We start from the raw sequence: 25,084 nt of genomic DNA, 5'->3' as shown, positions 1-25,084 counted from the left end.
AGCTTGGGGTAAATGCACTGGGAATTGGCTGATTTTCAGCACAATTACTGCAATGTAATACCACTGACGGTAATTACGCCGAAAATACCCCACCTCAAAGGCTTGTTTTAGCAGCCATTAAGGAACCGGTCCTCAAAGAGACCTTGGTGCTAATTACGTTGTCGTGATGCCTACCCCCGGAGCACCAGGCCAGGCCCAGCACCCCCGGGAGCAGGCATCATGCCCCCGGGTAAAAGCCCAGCGGCCCCTTATAGGGGATCTTTGGACTCTGTCCTGGCGCCGTTGGCACCAGGCTCATAAAGGAAGGTGTTTTGTGCACTTACCTGATGCAGACCATGCTGCAAGATTCAGGCCTCCCTGAGACCTGAAAGGGACTATTTTTTCATTGGGACTATTTTGCCACTCGGGCATGGCCAGGGAAGGATACTTACCTGGATCTACTTTGGGGGCTATTTAAGCCACGCCCACACAGTAGCTCACGCTTCGCGTTGTTCTGCATCCAAGCAGCTGAACGCTCACCGTGTCTGCTCCTGCATCTGGTCTCCAGCCACGCCCGCCTCGATCCTGGAACACCTGTAAGGAAAGAAGAGAAGAGAAAGGTGAAAACTAAGAATTTTATCAAACTTCTTACCTGCATCCGGAACCTTCACGCCAGCGTTCCTGAGAAAAGACTTTCATTTAAAAGCACCACGTTGCTCGGTGCAGCGCCGCGCTTGTGGCGCCTAGGGGAGAGAAGAAGAGACAAAAGGTGAGCAGAAGGAACATATGAGGAAAGCCTAATTTTCCGCCATAACACTTATGGTCTTCTGTTGGTGGACCATTCCTCATTTTGGGTCGGCGCCGCTTCGTTGGCAGGTACCGCACCTCGGCCCCTATGGGGAAAGGACAAAAGACATTACTGGGGGAATATAAAGACATTAAGAGGGATCGCCCCCATCGCTAACTCACCTGAGTTTACCATCGGCAATTCAATCCCTCAACGCATCGCCTTCATTCTGCACCTGAAATAAAGGACAGATCACAGGTTAGGAAGGCAACAGAAAAGGAGGCTCAACACTTGAACTTTTGTAATCTTCATACTTACGGCGTTCCGCTCGGAAAAGTCAAGTGGATTTTGCCAGCGCCATTCTGAAAACCAGTGAAGTAACTGGACAAACACGCGCCCCTGCACCAGAAGCAGGATGGAGAGTTCATCCTTTCAAACCATAAGGTGAGCTTCAACCGGGGATTTCGGAGGAAGTTAGAGAAGAACGTAGAGGGGAAGGGGGGAGCAAGCACACTATTCTGCAGACTGTTAATCCCCTTTCTCATCTGCAGAAGGATATTCCTACGGGCCAGACAAGCAAGATTTGAGGGTCCTGTTCAGTCGGTGTTCCGAGTTCTGCGCATCACGCTCGAAGAGGCCACAGCAACCCAGACTAGACCAGCGCCTCCGTGGGAGTCAGGTGAGCGTTACAGAACGCGAAGCCTTCCTACAAATTCCCACCCAGGCGCTATGGAAACTTCTGAGCCTGATCAGTTGGCCCAACTACTGGGGAAATTACGGGTCGAAGTACACGCCGCTCGTCAAGAGACTAATGCTCTCAGGAGGGAAGTGATTGTATCAAAGGAAAGAATTGATGACCTGGCTAGACAGTTTTTGCAAGGTCAAGCTGGACACACTCCTCTACCCGGTTCCGGGGGGAACCCCGCTCCTGTGGTTCCCAGTAACCCTGTGCAGATTAATCTACCTGAAAACATGCCACTGGCCCCACCCGAACGCTTTGCTGGGGATCCCAAACAATTTGCCGTATTCATGAATCAGTGTCGTTTGCACTTCCTATGCAGACCTGGGGCCTTCCCTAATGACCAGACCAAGGTAGCCTTTGTATTGTCATATCTCAGCGGCTGTGCTGCCGATTGGTCAGTTCCACTGGTTACTCAAGATGACCCGATTCTCTGTGATTTTCAAGGATTTCAAGCAAGCATGGAAAGGTTATTTGCTTGACACTCTCAGGGGCAGGCTCTGGATGACGAACTCCTATCCCTGCGACAGGGCAATCAGGACCTCCTATCCTACATTGCAACCTTTAATAGACTAATTGTGGAAACTGGGTGGCCAGAGGATAAAAGAATCACGTTATTTTATCGAGGTCTACGCGGAGAACTTAAAGATGTCCTGGCCCAAGTTGTAAATCCGCCCCAAGAATGCACAGAATATATAGACTTAGTGGTCCAATTGGATCACAGACTTCAAAACAGAAAAGCAGATCGGTCCAAGTTTGAGACCCGGGTGTTGGTCAAGACCCACGCTAACCCCAAGGGTGCTGATGTCTCTGAGCCTATGCAAATCGGAGGGGTTAAAGGACTTTTAACTCAAAAAGAACGTGAAAGAAGACGGCAGATGCAATTATGTCTTTATTGTGGGTCCTCTGGACACTTTCTACGAGATTGCCCAGCAAAACCGCCCAGGAAGGTGGTAGGAGCCGCTGATAAAAACCGTGAAGACTCTGTTTCGGGAAACGACCACGCCCGACAAGCATAGGGGTCGGCTTGCCGAGCTTGAAAACTAACTCTCAGACCTCGCATTTCATTGTGCCAATGGTCCTCGTAGATCCGGAACAGCCTAAGCGGTTGCATGCAATAAAGGCATACATCGATAGTGGGGCTATAGGAAATTATGTGGATCGTGAATTGGTCTCTAGGATTAACCTCCCTCTGCGTCCTAAAACCAGCAAAGATGTCATCACCACAGTCGATGGAACCGAAATTGCCTCTGGACCGGTAACACATTCCACTGCTGAGGTGACACTTATAGGTCCGGACGGCCATCGGGAGGCAGTTGTGTTTGATGTAATCAAGGCTCCACAGTTTCAGGTTATTCTCGGAATCCCTTGGTTAGAGACACATAATCCTCAAATTGATTGGCGAGCGAAGAGAATAACCTTCCCGGATTGTGCACAAACCTGCTACCCAGAAAATCTGAAGATTAGTCTAGCGTCTGTAACCTCTGTCTCCATGCAACTACCTCCGGATTACCAAGACTTTCAGGACGTCTTCCAAAAGGAACAGGCCAACACGTTACCTCCCCACAGATCGTACGATTGCCAAATCGATCTGGTGCCCGTTGCACAACCCCCTTGTAGCAGGATTTATGCCCTTACTGAACCTGAGAATCTGCATTTGAGACAATATTTAGATCAATACCTAGCCAATGGTTTCATTCGCCCGTCAAAGTCTCCGGCATCCTCGGCTTTGTTCTTCGTGCCCAAAAAAGAAGGCGACCTTAGAACTTGTATCGACTACCGCGCATTGAACCAGATAACTGTTAAATACTGTTACCCTCTGCCTCTGATCCCTGAACTCCTTGACCAGGTGAAGGACGCTTGCGTATACACCAAGTTAGATCTCCGGGGGGCTTATCATCAGGTGCGAGTAAAAGAAGGCGACGAATGGAAAACGGCCTTCCATACAAAATATGGATTATTCGAATACCAGGTGATGCCTTTCGGGTTGTGCAACACGCCTGCTGCCTTCCAATTCTTCATGAACGATGTCCTTTGGGAACTCATTGATGTTTGTGTTGTCGTATATATCGATGACATTCTTGTGTACTTCTCTTTGGAATCTGATCACAGAAAGCATGTCAGGGCCGTCCTTGAGAAATTGTGCCAGCACAAACTGTTTGCAAAGCTGGAAAAGTGCGTTTCCATACCACCGAGGTTGAGTTTCTTGGATTCATCCTGGCACCTAAAGGGGTCCGAATGGACTCACAAAAAGTGTATGCCATCCTCAAATGGCCATCACCTAGTTTGGTGAAAGGTGTCCAAAGCATGCTTGGTTTTGCTAATTTTTATCACAGATTTATCCCGGAATTTTCACGTGTGGTACAACCCATCACTGCACTCTTGCGAAAAAATAAACGCTTCGAATGGACCGAGGAAGCCGAACAGGCCTTTCAGGAATTGAAAGTTAAATTCACGTCCGCACCTATTTTGAAGCACCTGCATCCCGATCTCCCATATATAGTCGAAACCGAAGCGTCCAGCTTAGCCATGGGAGCTGTCCTGTCTCAGAGAGACCCTGAAACCAACCAACTGCACCCCGTAGCATTTTGGTCCAGAAAGTTCTCTCCGCCTGAGCTAAATTATGCAATCACTGACAAGGAATTATTAGCCATTAAGTCCGCCTTTAAGGCTTGGCGGCATTATCTTCTTGGTGCCAGGCATACCATCACCGTGATCACTGATCACCGAAACTTACAATATTTAAAAACTGCCAAGCCTCAATCGTCACGTCAGCTCGGATGGGCTTTGTTCTTTGCTGAGTTCAATTTTGTAATCACTTACCGCCCCGGCTCTAAGAATGGCAAAGCGGACGCGCTATCCCGAATAGGAATGGGAGAAATAGACACAAACTCAGAACCTGTGCCGATAATTCCCGAACAAAGAATTTTGGGGATAACCTCTTCACAAACCCTTGAAGACATTCAAGCACGGGTAAAACAACTCCTGGACTCTCCAGCCTTGCAGGATTGGATCCAAAGGGGGTCTTACTTTTCGGTCAACGATGGCCTACCTTACTTCCAAGGACGCTTATTTCTGCCAGAAAAGGAATTGCAAGAACTGGTTATTTCCCGTCATCATGATACCCTGATGGAAGGACATCCTGGCATTGCCAAAACTGAGGAAAAAATTAAACGACAATTCTGGTGGCCTTCCTGGCGAAAGGATATTAAATCTTTTGTGATGTCCTGTGATGTTTGCGCCCAAAACAAAGGCCAAAAGACAAAACCCGCCGGTCTTCTTCAGCCTTTAGACATTCCACCAGCACCTTGGCACACCTTGTCACTAGATTTTATCACGGACCTGCCCCCTTGTAATGGATCCTTATCGGAATGGGAGTCCTTGTCCCTGAGAAGGGAGTCACTCGCAGTGAGGTCCCAATTCCCAAGATCCCTGGAGAGGTTCTTGTTGTGTGGGTTCACCTCCCTAGCCTCAAATGGGATGGCTCCACCCTGGGGAGAAGGGACCTTTGGATTTGTCACATGCCCCAGCACCCATTGTGGGGAGCATCCCTTTTTCCACGTATTGGAATGTTACTATCACCCACTTCATGCTGGTAGATTCACTACAAATGGTTATTCCAGAATACTTGCTTCACATAAGACTGTATTCTCCTCTACCTCTGGCCCCAATGCTCTTGTATAGTCCAGTGGTCCTGTGACTTTAGTCCTAGCCTACTGAGAGATAAGCTACAAGGGTCTCCTGAGGGCAGAGGGTCCTTAAGACTCGTGACACAGCTCTGGCCATCGGATCAAGGGCCTGTGGGTCAGTTCTTTGATTCCTTGTAGTCATTGAGAAGTAAAGTGGCCACATACACTGGCGGAGTATATACGTTAGATCAATCTTGCCATGAAGAAGTCAGGTAGGGTTCCTCCGCTGCCCTCTTCCAATCAGAAACATCTTCTCACTAGATTTCAGGGACTAGACCCAAAACCCTGATTCCATTGTTTAGCCAGGTACAGGTGCAGACACCCAACTCACAATGAAAATTGTGCATCTATTCAACATTTTGAAGGCCACCTACTCACTATTGTTGCCAAATTCCAACATAATTTCTACATATCTTCCAAGGCTTTTCTTCAGATGGTAATTTCTGGCAGGAATCCAGACATCATTTGAGTATCTAACCATGTCCGGTTCTTGCTCTGTAGTCCTTGCTCTTCTGAGGCTGGCAGCTAGCATGACCACATATGGCAACATCTGCATTGGATTTGCTTAGTTACATAGGATACACAGTTGGACTGAATACTGTATTTTCTATGGAGGGTCCCAGTCAGGACATATTTGGGGCGGACAGCAGACGGTGCAAAGTTACTCTTACAGGACACAGTGGACCTTTAGGGAACACTGAATATCAGCAGGGGCATATCATAGAGTTGCTTCCGGGCTGGGTGCTTACACAGAATTATATTGGAAATCTCAGTAAACCAGTCAGGGAAAAAGCATAAAAGCTCTTGCCAGCAGCATATTTTGGAATTCTTTCATCACAGTCACCATATGTAAACCTTGTAACCTTTATGCGAAGAACAGCACCTAGATGCCTCCAGGTTAAGTGTGCTATTTAAATATCAATATCAAATAAATACAAATAAATGTGATGAAAGGATTGTTTCTGAACAAAGTCATGAAACAGGGTACAATAGAAATGGTCTTCCTCCTTCCCCTCTTGATATTTTGGGCCAAGGGCAGACTATACTATTCAGTGGGATGTGAGCTAGTGCAGAAGCAACAGTACTGCATTTCCAAAACAAATGAAATGTCCAGCCAAGGATCGATAAAAATACAAAGCATTCATTAATAATATTTACTATGTCTTTCACAATGTTCCTACTGTTCTGCTAATAGGATAGTTGTGGCAGCTGTGTGTCAAACGATATACCACACATTGAGTTTTGCAAATGATACATTAATTTAAACTGTATTTCATACGACTGTCACTTTTCTGTCTATTTATGTACATAATGTGTTGATTTCAAATGTACTCAGGCTATAGACTGCTTTTGATTGTTTCGGGAATCCCTAGTTGGTTAGGCCTTTTCGTTCATATTAGTTGTTCATAAATTATCCCTCTGAATGTATGTTCATTTAAAAGTAGTTTCTGCATTTTACCGTATTCAATATATGAGCATTCAGTTAAACATCCCCCATTGCATTGGTGGAGTCCGGCATAGTTTACATAAATCAACATGGTAATACATGTTCATTTAGGGTTTGTTGCTTCACTATGCTCCCGGATAATTAACTCTTTTAACTTGTTCCGCATGCCATTGGTTTGTTTGTGCTGCCAGTATCTTCATATCATCTGATTTGACATCTGTCATTGGAAAGTTTTCCTGTTCAAAATAAGAACCTTGACCACACACACCTAGCTTTGACCATTAGACCTCATCACAGTGCATGGGATCATTTCCCCTGCCAAACACTTGCGGTTTGTGTGGGACAGTGAATAGGGGGGCTGCGTGCCACCACCAGCTTTGTGATGAAGGAGTAGGTGGTGGTCCCCACTCCACCCCCTGGGTCAGGCGCAAGGGTTCATCACTTGTCCGTGCAATACTATGTGTCCATTTATAGGTATGGCAGAGACTCATACGTAGGTTCCGGAGACACTTCAAGTGTGGACCCACTGATCGGAATTCAATTAATGTTCTGTGGAGGAGGTGTGCAGGTCTCGTGGTACAACAAAACTCTTTGTCGAAAATTGGAAGGCAGAATGAGCTCTCCTGGATTTGCACGGCGGTGAGGCAGTATTTACCTGATGCAGACTCAGTAGTCTCAATGCGTGTGCAAGACCAGACTGGAAATATTAAAAATGGCCGACCGGCTCCATCTCATAACAGTCCCAGGCATGCAGAAGAACCTCTCAATCAAAAGCAAATTAAATTAAATAGATATATAAAAAAGGACCGATCCCACATGAAGAAAGCAAATCACTCTCGGATACGAGCCATTTCACATAGCCGGGCCTGAGGGGTGGGGGAGCTGGGGGGATTAGGGGTGGTGAACGGGCATGTACACAACAGGATTTTAGAAGGGCAGAGGGGTAGGGGTTTGGAGATTAGAACCTAGAGGAGATGACGGGGGCTGGAGTAGCAGAAGCGATTGAGAAAGAAGATGCTGGTACAAGGAGGAGGGTATTAGGAGGTGGGGGAGAGATTCATAATAGAAGTGGACGGGTGAAGAGAGGAAGAGGAGCAGGTCATTTGGAGGAAGGTGTGAAAGGTGTAGCAGAGGGTTGGAAGGATGTAATACAATCTGAGGAGGAGGGTTGAGAACAGTAATGGAAAATCTGCAGGAGGGTTGATGAACTGAGGAGTGAAAGCGGGTGAAAGGAGGATCTGAGAAAGTAAGACCATAGGAGGAGGTGGAGAATGAACGTTTCAAGGAGCGGGAAGAGAGAACAAGGTCAGAGAAAAAGTCAGAGTGGGAGATATGCACCATGCACTAAGGACGGTGTGAGGTTACTGGCAGGAAGTATGAGCACATGGCATTGTGAAGTGGCCTGGTGAGTCAGGAGAGCCCACAGTAGAGGAGTAGTTAGCAGCCCCAATTGTACAATCTCACATTGGGGGTTGAGTAAGAAGGACAGGGGAGGTAAACATTTGGTCAGCCTAGATAACTAAAGGGAAAGACTCCACAAGAAACAGAGAGGCAACCCTTAACCGCTTCAAGCAAGCCTCCTTCCCAATGACCATCAAGAAAACTAGCCACTTTCTGACTGTAGTGGTGGGCCAAAGCCTGGAAGAATCGTTGGAAAGGTAGCCTAACTCTGTACCAGGTCCACAGGAGAATACGCAACAAGCTCACCAATACACTTCTAAAAGAGCTCCGGTGGAAAAGCCCAACAAGGCTCAACTGACCTCTACCAACAAGAAAACTAAGAAGCCTCTATAGATTGTGGGTTACATCGAGGCAAGACCAGGGTAATCTTGAGAGACTTTTCTGCTGGAAGAAGAAAGACTTGCTTTGGTTGTATCCGAAATATTATCTGACTTTGACAGAGAGATGAGAAATGCACCAATTAGACTATTTTAATAAAAGCAGTTTGGCAGATTCCAGGGTTGTGGCATGATTTTGATTAAGCCATCACTGCTTCTTGACAGCTGGCACCTAGATGGATGGAGAATAGAATGTTTTGCCATTTGCTTATGATACATCACTGTTGTTAATTTTGTATTAATAATCTCTACATTTAAATCCAGGTGTTTCATCTCTGTTTTTCTAAACTTGATGGTCACTTTTAAATGGAAATCATTATCATTTAACTTTGCCAGTCTGTAAACCTGTAACCTTCAGTACTGTGAAGGGTTCTGAGCTACAAACCGAAGAAGCAAGAACACAAAACCATCAAATTGCTTGGGTAACTATTATTCTTAACATCAAGTCCATGTACTACTATATATTAAGTGGTTCATAAATAACAATTGGAGACAATTAGAATTTGAGCAAAACGTTGCGCCCCAGAAACAATGCAACACCTTTGCTATTTGAAACCTATATACAAGTGAGCTTCAAGACTTACTCAAAACGAATATTTCCCAGTAAAAAATACATTTAAAAAAACCTTGGATTGCAGACACAAACTAGATGTGAGATTACCATAGAAACATAAGTGACCACATTCCGGTAAGGCCCAAAAAACCTGAAGGTTATGGAAATATGCTAAAAGGTTTGCTTTGGAGACCATTAACATAAATCAAAATTCAAGCATTTTAGGTCCTGAAAAAGCTCATAAATTCAGTGAAACATGCGTTTGCCCGATTGTACCATGAATGTTTACATTTACAGTGATATAAAAAAAATATGTTCATAGTTGATAAAAAGTATGAAGAATTATTATTAAACAAAACAAATGGAAAATGGGGAAACAACCCAAGTCCGCATATGTATTGAAACAACAAGCTTGGTGTGTGGAAACCTATAATCACTCAATATAAAGTCACCTGACCAAAGAAAATCCCAACTAAAGCCAGTTCAGCTCCTTGAAATGCTTTATTTTAGTAGACTCACCAACATGCAGCTATGCATGTTCTTTCAAGATGTTACAAAAGCTACTGGCGTTATAGAAATTTAAAATCTCTGCATTGTCAATAACAAAGGATCAATGAATTCCAGGCATATCATACAAGATATTAAAACAATTTCAGGTGACATTTTTATTTTGTGCATCAATGACGTTGGTAAAATAATGATCTTGATTCTCAATGATAATCAAATTGAAGCTGTTGAATACAAAAAGTATGCACACTGCCAATCGATACTTTGTTATGCAAGAAGTTGGACACATTGATCCCAATGTTCAAAACACCTTTATGATTTCTACTGATGTATTTGATGTTGGAACTTGCTCCCTTGTCTCGGGAGGATAGCTGAGGGGCAACATGCTCGCTGTGGAAGCAAGACTACACTGAGCAACACAGGTTCGATCCCCGGGTCCGCACTTAGAAACCTCTGGGTATTAAGCGCGTTATAAATAACCTATCATATCATGTCATATTTTAGACATCAAAGTAATAGTGTGGCATAGATCAATTCTATGTACTTCCAGTCAGTGTCCTACCTTCGTACAACCAGTCACTGAGGCCATTAAACACAACTCCTTCTCTTCCAGTGGCAACCAGTCGGATGGCGCTGCTACCGACGTTCATCTGGTAGTATATGTTATTCTCAAAGATGAAGATCTGGTTGGAAATAAAAGCAGGGAATGACTAAAAGCAGATTCAAAACCAGTTTTGCTTTGCAGACATTACACATTTTAAAATCCAAAAAACCAACAATGGATACATTTTCCACATGTTTACAGCTGGGAGTGCATTCTGCTTATGTAGCCCTGCTAAAGGTTATGGGAATAGGCAGTTATCCTGTAAAATGTATTGCCTAGAAGGATGCAGCCTAAGGTTCTTAATATAGCGGAACAGAATTTTGTGCTCAGTAGTTCAGTGGTGCTGGCAACGACTTGAGTAACAAAGCACGATCCAACCATGAGAAGGGAAGCCCTGTGAAGACTGACCATATATATATATTTTCTCTTAATGCTGCTTTGTTCTGGCGGGCAATCATTTGGGACACGTTTTTTGGTAGTGTAGTAATTGTGCCATCTTATTGACGAAAAGCCTAATTTGATGTTGGAAGGTTACTCAAAACGAAAACCTAAATGGTCATTTTGGATCTTAGAGCGGACTGCGTGCAAAGGAGAAAAAACGCATAATGTATGCCCTATAATAATTGAAGAAATTTAAAAGAAATAATTGAATTATAACATCACAAGAGCATTATCATGGCTTGAGATCAAGGAATCACTTAAAGGAAATAAATAGGATTTAATAGTGTTTATTAAAAATAACACAAAATGGGGGGTAGGTAGGATTGACTGAGGCAAGAAAGCACAAAACTATTCAGGTGTGTCTTAGGACTGGCGTCCTCAGTACTTCCATCTTTCCTTTTGACTGTTTCTTCTTGGAGAAGAATGTTAGTCACAGTCCTGGGGTTGTTCAGTGTCTCTGCAAACATTTCTCGGCCTGATGGCTTTTATGAAAAATTCATCAGGTTGTTACGATTGTTCTCTTTTGCTCTTAAAAACCTGGCACCACCTCCTTTGTTGTGTGAGGTCATCTGAACAGGAAATAGGCACAAGACTCTTTTAGACTGCATTGGACTCAGGTCTCTCAGTCTTAACCTATTTAGTAGGCGGTTAGGACATTTCCCGGGCCTTGATCATCAACCAGCTGGAGCCACACTAGAGTCCTAGGTCTTCAATAGCAGCTTGTTCTGCTGCTCATGTTCTGCTGCTCATATTCTGCTGATCCTCATCCTTGTCTTTCCCCCCTTACTCCTTCTGCTCTTCAACTTCTCTCACCCCTCTTGGTTCGCTCACGTTCTCTCTTCGTTAACAACCTGCCAGGAGTTAAATAGCTCCACACCTTCTTCTCGCTGTGGCTCACCAGTCATTTCTTCCACTTTGGTGTGAGCTTTCTCTATCCACCTCCTCCTCAGTGGACTTCCACTTAACCTCAATAGTCCACAGTTCCTCCTCCATAATTTTGTACTGCTACCCGTCCTCTTTAAGCTCTCAAATCACTTCTCTAGGCCTCCTTGATAATGTTCAATTTCACATCCTTTTCAAATTCCACTGCTCAGCCCATCCCCATTGCTCCTCCTTACATCCTCATTTGTTAATGTTACTCCCCTCCACGACACTCCTTGTCACCTCCTTCACCTCTGCTTCTCTCTCTCTCTCTGCACAGTTCACCCTTGCTGCAAAGGCACACATTGTCCATATTTCATACACCATACTCCTGACACCCACATCTCCTTGTATCACAAGCTTACTTTTATCTTCCTGCTGGACATCCTGAGTGGTGCCTTGCTGTTTGAGGGATTTCAGGTTTGAGAACACTGTAAGAGAGATTTGCAATTTGAAATCAAACCATGGGACTGTAAATCTATCATCTGGTGTCAATTTGCTACCAGGACCTTGCATGTCTCTAATAACTGTGATTACCTCAAGGGAAGGTGCATTCTTGGATTTTGACTCTGCATAGTAGCATTTCCCATACCTCAGCAGCACCAAGTCCTCCCCTCCTATTCTAGGAAAGCAATCCTTTCTCTGATTCAAGGGGAGCAGCAGCAATGCCAGAAAAAAAGGGCCTTCAGTGAAGTGTGCAAACTTCTGTCACTGACATGTACTTTCTGTTAAAACACACCTTCAAAGAGTGTCTCACTCGGCTAGGCTCTCCTTCTGATGGAAAATAACTAACACCATTCTGACCTTGATAGTTCCCAGGATACCTAAGGGAGCCTGGGCATGTCCCTGGTATTACTGAGTGAGCTGTGGTGCTCATAAACATGTCTGTTTCTGTCAACCCATCTGCTCTGGAGAAGTTCCCCTCAACCTATGGTGGTGTAGCTTTATAGGTTTTAGACACCTGGTTTATTTCTCAGCCATCACTCAGCCTGCGATATGGAACTTTGTCAGAAAATGCAGACATTATAATTGCATGATACAATGTAACATTGGTTCTAGTTCTCTAGGAGCATAAATACAATTTCCAGTGTGTAAGTTTCAAGCCATATATACTCTTGGATGTTTCACAGCATGTATGCCAATTGATGATTTCTTATGTATTGGATAAGCAGAAAAAACAGTACTGATGTAACACAGTGATCACCATAAAAAGACAGCTACCTGTGGCGAACCAGAAAAAGGACTCAGACAACTGCATTGAGAAAGGGTGAATGTGGATGGCTGACATACCCCGGAGCAGACGTTGGGGGGAGGTGAGAGTTGGTCTGCTGCTGCATACTGTGACTTTCTGTGCTTTCTCCCCACCTGTCACCTCACCCTGGCGTGGTGCAGTTTGTTGTGGTGCATTGTAGTTCAAATATCTTCCAAACCATGCATCCTAGGGCCTTGGAATGTGGTTTTCGATGTCCCATACAGATTTTGAGTTGTTTTCCCCATGTTTTGACTGGCCCTTCTACGACCACATTGATTTTTCACTGATTTCAGCCATATGGCTCACGTGTGAAGGTGCTGAAATCCAGGGAAAAGGATGGGGTGTCCAAATGTCATGTAGCCAGTAAAAGGTTACTATGCAAAATTTGGTGCAGATTGATGAAACTGTGTGGTATTGTATAACAAACAATGATTCACCAAAACTCAAACCAACAAACACATTGTGTCTTTTGTCTAAATTCAGGGAAAGGGGTGGGGTGTCCAAATGTCATTTAGCCAGTCATTTTCCAGAGGTCCCCAAGAGGTAACTGTGAAAAAATGTGGTGCAGATCAGTGAAACGGCATGGAAATGCATTAGGAACAATGCTTCACCAAGCCACAAACCGTCACATTTTCTTTTGATTTCTATAAATATAGATAAAATAATAGAAATGCCTAATTAACCCTATCACTATGGGGGTAGTTCCCTACCTAATAAAATAAAAGCTAAGGTGGGCTTTAAAGCCAAAAATAAAGTTCTTCAGTGTGAATCCTATCTACTTACTGGCCTTACCACTTTGGAAAAAAACATCTAACTAAAAGGGAATTGGGAGGCTTTATTCAATAGCCTCAACAGGGTGTCGGCTTGGACCAATTTATACGTGATGTGCCTGGGGCTTCAAAAGTTCCTTTTTCACAACACAGGATATTGATCCCAGTCTCTTGTTGTAAACATTCCCTTTCTTCTGAAATGTATTGAAAACAACCAAAATGGAATTCGTACCTGTTGTTACTTGCCCAGTTTTAGTTCAAAGGGTCTGTTATCTCTTTCTCAATCCTCCTTTCATAGAATGTTGCACCCACCGGTTTCTTCTGTTCCGTAACCTTGATAGCTTCCCCAGCTGCTATTCACAATGTTAGTATTTTCTTTGGTTCTCCTTTCATAGGGTATTTGTACATTTGGGTTTCTCAGGCTCTAATAATCTCGGTACTTTTCACAGCTCTTAATCAAAATGTTCCTATTTTTCTCAGTCCCCTCTTCATAAGGTAGTTGCACATTTATTTTTCTCACGCTCCCATAACCTCAATAGCTTTTATAGATCTTATTCACAGTGTTCGTATTTTTCCTTGGTCCCTTCTTCATAAGATATTTGCACATTAAGGTTTCTCAGGCTCCCATAACCTTGATAGCTTTCCCAGCTCTTCTTTATTTGTATTTATTTATTTATTGGGTATTTATAATGTGCCTACACAGCAAAAAGGTGTTTCAAGGTGCATCAAGGGAGGGGGTGTTACAAGGGAGAAAGAAAAAAAAAACAATATTGTTCCTATTTGGTCTTGAGACATTCCGATTGTGCAAGTGCCATTACAAGAAATGGGGGGGGGGGGGGTTTAAAGGGGAACAGGGAATAAGACAAACAATAATGTCCCTACTAGGTCGTGAGACAGTTCAGATTGTGCAGGTGCCATAATAAGAAGAAGGGACGGGGCGATGGGGAGGAGAAGTTTTAGGGAGGAAAACAAACAATAATGTTCCAACTAGGTCGTGGGACAATTTGGATCGTGCAAGTGCTGTAACAAGAAGAGGGGGGAGGGGAGGAGAAGGTTGAGGTGGGAACAGGGAAGAAGACAAACAATAACGTTCCTACTAGGTCATGAGAATTTGCATCATGCAAGTGCCGTAACAAGAAATATGGGGAGAGGGAAGAGGAGAGTGCAGGATGGGGAAAAGTGGGGACGCTCAGGTGGGAGGGAGGAGAAGGGTAAATTAAGTGCAAGTGAACAGTTTCACTTGCACTTAGAGGAGAGGGTGCACAAGATAGTTCTTGAGGAAAGAGGGAAGGAGCCAGTGGCAAGGAGTGACCGCAGAATCCACCTGGCTGAGGCAACAGAGGCAATGTAGTCCTTGAGATTTCCAGAGGAGCAGGAGAACACCTCTAAGATGAGACTCACACAGAGCAGAGCCGGCCAGAGGCATCAACAGGTGACGTGAGGGGAGAGGATGAGTGATAGCTTTCCCACCGCTTATTCACAATGTTTTTATTTTCCTCAGTCTCCCTTTCATAGGGTATTTCCACTTTTGGGTTTCTCAGGCTCTTGTAACCTAGATAGCTTTCACAGCTCTTATTCGCAATGTTTGTATTTTACTTGGTCCTCTCGTCATTGGTGATTTGCACATGGCTTCTCATGCTACCATAACCTTGTTAGCTTTCCCTGTGACAGCCATTCTCTCTAGTTACAGTCTGTCTGTATGGAGCTTTAGAATTCAGGCTCCTTCCAAGGATCTGGTCTCAATGTCCGTTACCAGACTCCCAGCCCACCCCTACTCGCTCATGGTTATGCAACCAAATGAGACGTGGGTATCCCTGTCTCAGTTCCTTCTCTGGCCTTGGTTCCTCAGTACGGTGTAGCACCAACCTTTCGGTGTTTGGCGAGCACTTTGCTCACGCTCATGCTGCCGCAGGCTGTGTGGACCAGACTAGCTCTGCCCTCCAAGATGTCATCGATGTGGAGGCTCACCTATGTGTAGCGGTTCCTCCTTCTCTGTAGGAGTTTCCTCTCTTACACATGTCATATGAACAAACAGAATGTTGTCCTTCTTCACTGACTGTGGCGTTCAGGCTGTATTCAGCATTGCCTGTAGCCAATAAATACAAAGAAGGATCTTTATGGAATATAGTAATTGTAGGAGATAGTAAAGTCTTTTCCATATCCATATATGTAGACACAGTGGTTTGGACTGGGAGGTTCCGCTCAGGAACAGGAGTCCATCGGCCTCATTACGAATTTGCTGATGCAGGAATAATGTTCCGGTAATTCCATTTATCGGCATGTTACTGCACCTGCAAAGTCCACGTTTGCTTGTGGGATAGCGGGAATTATCTCCAGCTAGGAGCTGGAGGTAATTCCAGCACCCCACCAGCAAAAGGTAACTGGTATTACTGGCCGATCCGACTATGGAGTCCTATTGGACTCCATGCAATTAACATCACTTACCAGCACTCGTAATCAGGCAGTAATTCTGCCGGACTGAGTGTCAGTAACAGTGTTATAGGTTTACCAGTATCTTGGCTGTAATACCACCAGAATACCGACAACCTCATAATGAGGCCCCTTGTCTCCAAGAGGGTAGTCACTTCCAGTGAGACCCTGCTTGCCCAGATCCCATGGGAGGGTCTTGCATAGCAGACCCACCTCCCTAGCATCACAGGGGGTGTCTCCCCTGTTGGGAGAATAAACAAATGGTCCAGATTCATCACATCAATAGAACACAGGGAGGTTGAGGGAAAAAGATGAGTCACAAGCAAACCCTCACATAAAGGGCGGAACCCTTGTCAAACAACAAAAAAGGCTTGTGACTCAAAAGTTAACCGCTGTTTTAGCAGAGCAGGAGAAAGCCAACCTTTAACCTAAGCTCACAGGAATTCCATCAAAGATAGACAGTAACGAGGTTGAAGGGTCTAAAAATGTTTTTGCATATTTTAATTAATATTCAAACACAAAAGCATTATATAAATTTGATGCACAAACAAATGAATTGCCCTCTCATGGAATCAATCTAAGGAGAAGGGAAATTTGATTAAAAAAAGATTAAACATACACATTGGATAGAATCCATCACATACCACACACATAGTGCAGGTCCTGCTGAGCATGGGTATGGTCACGTTGCTATCTATAGTCAGAGAGTTCACATAGTGCAAGATTTCTTCTGCAACAAGACTGTAGTTTAAAATTGTTGACACTGGTTCATTTGTGAATGAGGGGGCTACCCAATCTCCCAGAAAAACACTAATGTTGTTTCAACTGTACAATTTTCATAAAGGACATTATTATTGACAACCTCACCTTGTTTGTGCTTTTTCAAGTATGGCATTCCAGAACTTATGTTTGTACCTGTACAGGTTTCCTAGACTGCCTTAAGGGTACTCATTGAGTTAATGTTCCAGCTCTTCCTTTGCTGCACTCTCTTCTGCACGTTCACTGTCTTCTGAGGATAATTGTCTCCCTGTGTCTTACCTTGGGCCTGCTGTGAAGGTTTATGATCTGCCAGGGGTTGAACCCACACAAGCTGATCACCAAGATCTTCTCGCTTCAGTGTTTGGGATTCCTCTTCAGTCAAGGTCTTTCTTCTCTTCTTGACTTTATATTAGAGTTACTTGGGTTTTTTTCTTTGCTGTGGTTTCTGTGTTGAGTGTCTGATAGATCTGAATTTTTCTCTTTACTTTCTATGGTCGCTTTGCATAGGTTGAGGCCAGTTCTGGATGATGTTGCATGCCTCACTTGTAAATGCTACGTGTGACAACCTTGTCAGTGCACTTTTCTTTTCTAAACAGGCTTGACGTCTGTTTCCTTTGCCTTAACAGTTCAGTTGGTCGTCCCCTATTGTCCGTTTCCCAATTGCTTGGTAGTCAATGAGACACAATTGTTGCGTCCTAGCATAGTGCAAATCAGAGACTGTACGCTGATTTGTTAAATGCTCATTGAGTAAGGGCAGTGACGAGGATCACCGATGATGCAGCAATGTAGAATAGCTTACAAGCAAACTTCATCGCCCAAGTCCAAATGTGTCTCTTTAAGGTGCTTCCCCTACCTGAGGTCTTCTGTGTACATGAGGTTCACGTGAGTGGAAGGATGTGCTCATACACAGGTTAAGGGGAACAGCAAGTAGGCCTGTCCTTTGGAGTTGTGCTCATACTACGTACCTGACGTACCTGCCATAGGTGAAGAACTCTACAGAATATTCTCTCATTAAGGCAATTGTGTCATAATAACCTGTGGTTCTGCATATCAAGGTGGAATGCACAGGACGCAAGAAGGAGCTTATGCTTCGGGTATCCGGCTGTGTGCCACACAACATGGTTTGTGTATTCTCCCAGGTTCTTATAACCTCATGTATCACAACATTGACACTATTGCGGTCACTTTGCTATGTTCTATATATTCCGTGTGTGTAGAGTGTGTGTATGTGTGTGTCTTTGTATAAGCAGAACGTGTCTACAGGGAGAGTGAGTGTGCGTATGTGTCTGGAGAAAGCAATCTGTGTGCGTAAATAGAGTGTGTGTGTGTGAGGCTGTGTGTGTAAGTTATGCCCAGCCGCGTTCTCTTTTTGTAAGTCTGTGTGTGTTGATGTGTCACTCTGCAAAGGCTGAATAGGTTGGAATAGTGGAAAGCAAGTTAACATTTCAGTCACACACCGTGCCCGCAGCCACTCACCAGAATAGCAACTGGAATTCAATTAGAGGTTGGATGGCAATAGGAATTAATGTGGGAAATAGAAGCATTCCAGGCCTCGTCTGAAAGAATAAACTGCAATAAATGTAATGGGCAGAAATGCAACAATCTTTTCAAATGGCTGCCTATATGTTCCTGCCTGCACACACGTCTGTGTGTGTGTGGCTGTGTGTGTGTGTGTGTGTGTATGTCCTTACATGTCTTTCATCTGTCTCTGCCTAGCAAGGCATACCTCTGTAGCATGAATAACGAGACAAGCAGAGAAAACGCGTCAAATCACTAAATTGTGTGGCTATAATAACAACATGAAAACACCTTATTGTGGAGAGATGTGTTTGTATTTAACACGGTTAAGCGAAGCAGGGATGCAAGGGGCATTGTGATTAATGCGGCTCTAAAAGAACCAATTTTTTAGTACATTATTCTTAGGATAACAATTGCGATCCTATAAAAATATGGATGTGCAAGTTGAGGGTGGATACCTTGAAGCGACATGGGTTCCCTGGTACCTTATTCATGAACGACCACTGGAAGGGCGTGCGAATGATGACATGTGTCGACGTGTGCAGAGACTATGGGCCTAATTGCAAATTCTGCCGAATTACTGCCCAAATAATTTCATTTAACCGGCACTTGGTCCTGTGGGTTTACCACGGGATTACAAATGTTCGAAGGGCGGTGATAATCCCCATTTTTTAAGTCCATACGACTACATTGGGATTTTGGCGGTAATTCCGATGAATTTGGCATTAAAGTGGAGAATATAACTATAGCATCAGGCTGGAGTTAAATCCTCCACTTCGTTACCAAACTTGTACTTTGGCAGTGCATTAAATGGTGTTAATTCCATTACCACTAAAAAAGCAGTGTTCTGTCTGTAAGTTACTTCTTGGTTAATGGGTATAAAGGTGGATTTGTATAAAAAGCATTGACTTGAAATGCAATTCAATTTGTGCAAAGTCCATCCCATTGAGCAACATGTGCTGGATACAGTCCCTCTTCTTTGAAAATGTGGCATACTTACAGAGGACATTCAACAATTGCTGACTACTCTAGCAATAATTCCTGTGTTGGCAGACAGGCCGTGCTGCTAACGGCAGGCCAGCTCCAGCCACAATGACCAACTAAGCCCCACCTAGAACCTTAGAATTAACACTATTAACCAGGGGCGTGGATAGGGCAAGGCCTGAGTGGGCCACGCCCAAGAACAATCGTGAAATGCCCACTCAGCTGTTTGTGTCTGTATATCTCTGTATGTGTCTGTGTGTGTATAGCTCTATAATGTGCACATCTCTGTATGTGTCTCTCTGTGTGTATCTGTGTCCTTGTGTGTGTCTGCCTCTTTCTGTGTATATGTGTGTGCACATTTCTCTGTATATGTGTATATTGAGATGAATCCTGCAGAGTCCTCACACAATCCCTGCCAAAAGTCTGCTCCCAGGAAGCAAGGGGAAGACAGCGGGTACCTGATCCTAAGCCTGTGGGTAGTATTGGCTGGGAGGGTCACATGGGAGGAGAAAGCGACCAAGGGAATAATGAGACTCCATCAGGAGAAATGCAGTATTTATCTTCTTGAAGTGTCCCTACTGCCAGAATACCTAATATCGTGTTGTCATAGTAAAGTGTCCTTTCCCAGAAGCACACAAGGTATTAGTGATGAAGACCCCTGTGGTCAGCATAAGAATAATGTATATAGTAATCAGAGAATTAATACCATAATTCCTGAGGGTTAAGGTTAACCTTTTAATATAAGATATAGAACCAAGAACCAAACAGTAATCAGTTTAAAAATTCATCTCTAAAAAGTACCTCTAATAAAACCTTTAAACAGAATCAATTTAATAAGGATACAATAACTCAAGACATTAGGGACTTCAAGTCCCATAATGCTTTAAGAACTGGAATGATGAAGAGGAGTTCAGAGGTGCAGAACTCTGATGCACTGTCTAATGGCTCTAATGGCCCACACCTGAGCGGGTCTTGTGACTACTTAAGACCCCCTCAGGTGCAGGCCAAGAGAACTCATCAGCCGTGTGCGGAGCAGAAGCCGAGAGGTGACGCTGGGAATGTCGCTGCGTTTTTCAAGCATTACGCTCCTGAGAGAGTCGTAGAATTTGTGGCCTCAATGTGCAGAGATTGTGCAGTGGGAAGTGGTGTGGAGGCTGGCTATCCCGTGTGACAGATGAGCTTTCCCAATTCTGTTCTGTACCACGGTGGCTGGCAAGCATCGGAGTACTCAGGGAGTGAAGTAGACTCCCAGCACAGATGGCACGGGATCATGTGACCGGAATGGTCAAACGTTTGAATCCCGATGTGGTAAACAGTAGTTGAACCAGCAGCAAATCTGAAGGAAGTGAAGAAGAAAACAGGTGAGTCTGCCTATGTGAGGTAACCCTGGGGCGCTCCATCAAAGGCTGCTGTATGGAAACAGACACTTTGAATACAAACTAATGAAGTAAAGTATTTTTGGAATAATTCCTACATAAAGAGTGGGAAACTGAAAGACTGTATTCATTTATGCCAAAGTAAAGAGGATGTAATACATGGTAAAAGGAACCAGTATTTCCTAAGCGATAAGATGGGGGCAAGAGCTGTAAATGATTATAACTACCATTGAAAAAGAAAAGAGGGGGCAATCCTTGAACAGGAGAACCAACATTGCCCAAGCCAAAGAAAAACAATAATAAATGAGAGGGAAACATGTTTTCCTAGAGGAAGAAAACTGAATCAGAGACTTATCAGCAGTTTATTGGTGAAGCAGAAGAAGCCCAATGGTGGCAGGAAAGAAGCCCTCCTTGTAATATGTATCAAGAGGGAGATGAAATTGGCCTGCATTGCATGTGGCAAACAAGTCAGAGGAACAAAGGACATCAATGGGTATTATGTCCTTGTGAAAGAAGATATAAATCTCAATGTTTTTGAAGGTGAATATCTTTTATGAAGTTTGAAGTAAACCACACCACTGTAGTAGTACACATAGGAGTTTTATCCTGGCAGGTGAGTATGCCAGGAAAGGGACTTTTTAGTGGTTAGTCCTGGTGGGTTAGTGGAACAGGAAGAAGACATTGAATTACTAATTTGTGGTTGAAAGTTGTGATGGAAAGTGGCACGGCCACTAGAAGGTGATGATATGAACTGTGATAAAAACTCATCCTGACACATTATTATTGTGTATGAAGGAAAATATATTTAACAATCAAAGAGTTGGAAGATAAAAGGAAGATAACTTTGTGTTACATTTAATCCAAGTGCCATTGGTTTTATTGAAGCAGAAAATTGTTAAAACTTTGAACAGTCACATTGGAAGAGAACCTTGTGTTGCATTTAATGCATGTGCCATGTGGAAGACTTATGGGTTTAACTTTTTGTTACAATATTTGCACAGACATTTGATATTGAAAATAACTTTCTTGACTGGAACTTTGATCTAAGAATCCTGCTTTAATCCTGGGGAAGGGCGAACTGCCCCAGGTTACAAGGAACTTTTTTAGTTATACAGTTCTGTGTTCAAATAATTGTTGAGTTTGAATTGCCATCTAATACCTATATGTTTTGTTATGTGTATAAGTGTGAGGGACAGAAACCCTTTTAGAGTGTTTTCCTTTAGCCTTAGTTTAATAGGTAGGGAAATCCTCGTCAGGTTAGGGAAAGTAAGGTGTTTTTCTTACCATCATTATTTACATAAAGATGCCTACTTGTGAGAAAAAGCTATATACTTGTCTGCCTCACATTTTTGATCGCTGTGAATGTGTATGTGTGTGTATCTGTGTGTTTATCTCTGTGTGTGTTTACATCTGTTTATGTGGGTATGTGTGTATCTCTGTGTTTCTCTCTCTCTCTGTAGGTGTATATCATTGTATGTGTGTATGTGTATATCTCTGTATGTCTGTGTATATCTATTTGTGTGGATATGTGTGTGTGTATGGGTGTGTTGTTTCTTTTTGTGTGTATATCTCTATATATAACTGTGTGTGTGAATGTGTGAATATCACTTGCTGTGTGAATATCTGTGTGTGTGTGTATCTATGTGTAGCTGTGTGTGTGTGTTTGTGTAACGCTGTGTGTGTGTGTGTGCGTTTGTATGCAAGGGCGGGGATGGGTACTGTAGCATGAACATTGTGGGACGGGGCATGGCATGTTTTACTGGTGTTATTGAGCAAAGCAAAACCAACTTAAGTGTTATTATATGAAGGAGGGTTTGGGGTGGGGGAGGATAGTACAGTGGGACTGGCTGGGTACTACTGTGGCATGGAATTTTGTACTCGTGTGAAGGGCAAAGTCCACATGAGTGTTTTTACGTGGGCTAGGGAATGGCATATTTCTTTAATGTGGCATTGCATTGTTTTACTGATGTGATGGTCAAAGGCAACATGAAAGGTGTTCTTACATTTGGGGAAGGGAGGGGTTTGTGCAGCCTGCAAGGCAATGTTTTCTTACTGGGGTGTGACACTATTTACTGGCATTAGGGGTTAAATACAACATGATGAGCATTCTTATATTGGGGGTTGGGATTTGTGCGGCCAGCAAGGACATGCTTTCTTACTGAGGCGTGGCTTTCTTTTACTGCCATTAAGGTAAATCCAGCAGGAGTATGTTGTTACATGGGATAATCAGATATTTTGGCAGAGGCAGCATGAACATGTTTTGTTATATTATCATTTCTGGCATTATGGGCAAAGATAACAGGAGTATTTTGTAGGTGGTAATACTGGCATATATAGGTGCACCAGAATGGACATGTGTGGGCACAATCGGTATGAACATGTATTTTACACTTGCAGAGTCTTAGTATAAAGTGAGCAAAGGCAGTATGAAAATGTGTTGGAAAATGCTCCTGTACATTGTTGGTGGACTGGCATCTACTGGAATGTATTTCACGTTTTACAATACAAAACCGAATATCAATTGTGTTGGTATTTTACCTAATTTATCACAGAAAGTGTACTGTAAAATTTATCATTTTAACCCTTAATTTAAAAACAATTCTCAGAGGGACAACCTCTGCCCAAACCTCCTTTGTTTGCTTCCCTCTCCCTTCCTACAATTGGTCACTCCTGTGAATTCGGCCATGGGCAAAACAAGCCCCAATCTCTCTACGGGCTCCCCTTAGGCTTGGCCCTACTACATTAGTTCCATGACCCACTTGTTACATAATCCTGGCTTTGCCTCTGCTATTAGCACCCCACCATGTTGTGTGGGGCACTGGTAGTGTCCTTCAGTAATGTTTACAAAATGTTCCCTTTGCTGAAGGGAGCCGAGCGGCTCTGTGTCCTATTCATGAATGGGGAGGTTGATCTGACAAAAGATGGCCGCCTTGGATATGTGAATGGGGATCATGAGATGGAGGTGGCATGGAGGTCTGTGAACATAAGTACAGACAGCTGTGGTAGGCATTGGGACTAGTGGGGTGGTGAAGAGAGGGCATGTGGATTAGGTGAGGGTTGCTGAGTGCCAGTTCCAGTTAGGAATTGGAAGCATATTATTGCTGGCTTCACCAATCAAGACCCTAATGTATAATAATGTAGACTGAGGCTTTCAGCCAATTGTGTTTCACTAGTTTTGTCTGTCTAAGCTCTGGCACTGGATTTAAACACACGAATACATTCTATAACTTTGCTCTTTGGATATTAGATTGTAAATATTAAATTTTAAATTAATAGTTTTATATCAAGATTTAAAGTAGGTATGTTGTTATGCTACTTGTGTTATGCTACACTGAATGTTTCACATTCCTTTTGTGATGTTGTTAACCTGAGCTTATTTTATTTTATAAAGCGCTTTCACCAAGGCGCTTTACAGAGATTACAATAATTCAGAACAATTTCAGTGAAAATTGTATAGATAAATCTGGGCAACAGAGAATATATGGATTAGTGAGAGAAGAAAGAAAACAATATTTTAGACATGTTTGAAAGATAAGATAGGCGGGTGAGGAATGCACTGGCAAGGGCATGGTATTCCAGAATTTCGGAGCAGGAAGTAAAAAGGGGTGAAACTGGGAAGAAGTACTGGAGTGTTTAGGGAAAGTAAGAAGAAAGAGGAAAAGAGAGCGAAGAGTGAGCGAAGTAGACTGAAATGAGGGGACGGATGAGATGTATAAAGGGGTGAGGTCATAGAGGCATTTATAGACAATACAGAGACAATTTAAAGAGAGACATGTGTCAAAGGAAAGAAATCAGATAGAAAGAACTAGAAGGGTATACCGTCATTTCATTGACGGGCTTTTCATTGCAGGTTTTTTTGCCGCAATTTTTTTTTTTCGAAAAAAAAACATCGATTTTTTTTGGGGTTAAAAATTAAATAAATTTGGTGTGTCTAGGGGAATATTAAAATAATTAAACGGATGGGGGATTTGGGGGGTAACCCCCAAAAAAAAAAAAATCAATGTTTTTTTTAAAAAAAAATCCGCGGCAAAAAACCCTGCGATGAAAAGTCTGTTGATGAAATCACATAGAACCGAGAAAAGTGTGGCAAGGTGAGAGTAGGGAAGGCTGACTAGAAGAGAGGAGCAGTAGTGAAGGCGGGAGAAAAAAAGAGGGGATATGAGAACTTTGGTAGCATAAAAGGAGAGAAACTGGTGAGCGTAATGAAGGTTGTAGAGATAAAAATGACAATTGTGGGTGGTGTTAGAAATAAAGGGGAGAATGAAAGAGAAGAGTCGATGTCGAGGCTGAGAGTTCCAGCTGAAGAGGAGAAAGGCGGGAGAAATAGAAGGTCAGTAGGAGGGGAAAAGAAGAAGGAAAGAAGCTAATCCTTGTTTTGAAGGATTAAATTGAAGAAAAAGAATGTTCATCCTAGATTATATGGCAGCAAGACAGGAAGAAACAGAGAATCAGAGAAGGAAGAAAATGAAAGAAACATTTGTGACTCATCG

General features: G+C 43.4%; 1 protein-coding gene across 3 annotated transcripts in view; it reads right to left on the bottom strand.

Annotated features, from left to right (window-relative positions):
• DPP6 (dipeptidyl peptidase like 6) overlaps positions 1-25,084 on the bottom strand; it is a 2,034,493-nt gene that overhangs the window by 793,734 nt on the left and 1,215,675 nt on the right. For all 3 annotated transcript variants that reach the window (XM_069647934.1, XM_069647936.1, XM_069647935.1), the window contains exon 8: positions 10,102-10,222. In XM_069647934.1, coding sequence (XP_069504035.1) covers positions 10,102-10,222 — 121 coding nt within the window. The remainder of the gene's footprint in view (positions 1-10,101; positions 10,223-25,084) is intronic.

This window comes from Ambystoma mexicanum, chromosome 2q (assembly GCF_040938575.1).
Source record: "Ambystoma mexicanum isolate Mex_15411 chromosome 2q, UKY_AmexF1_1, whole genome shotgun sequence".
Taxonomy (NCBI): Eukaryota; Metazoa; Chordata; class Amphibia; order Caudata; family Ambystomatidae; genus Ambystoma; species Ambystoma mexicanum.
The sequence above is the reverse complement of the archived record's forward strand: the minus strand, read 5'-3'. Positions and strand labels throughout refer to the sequence as shown.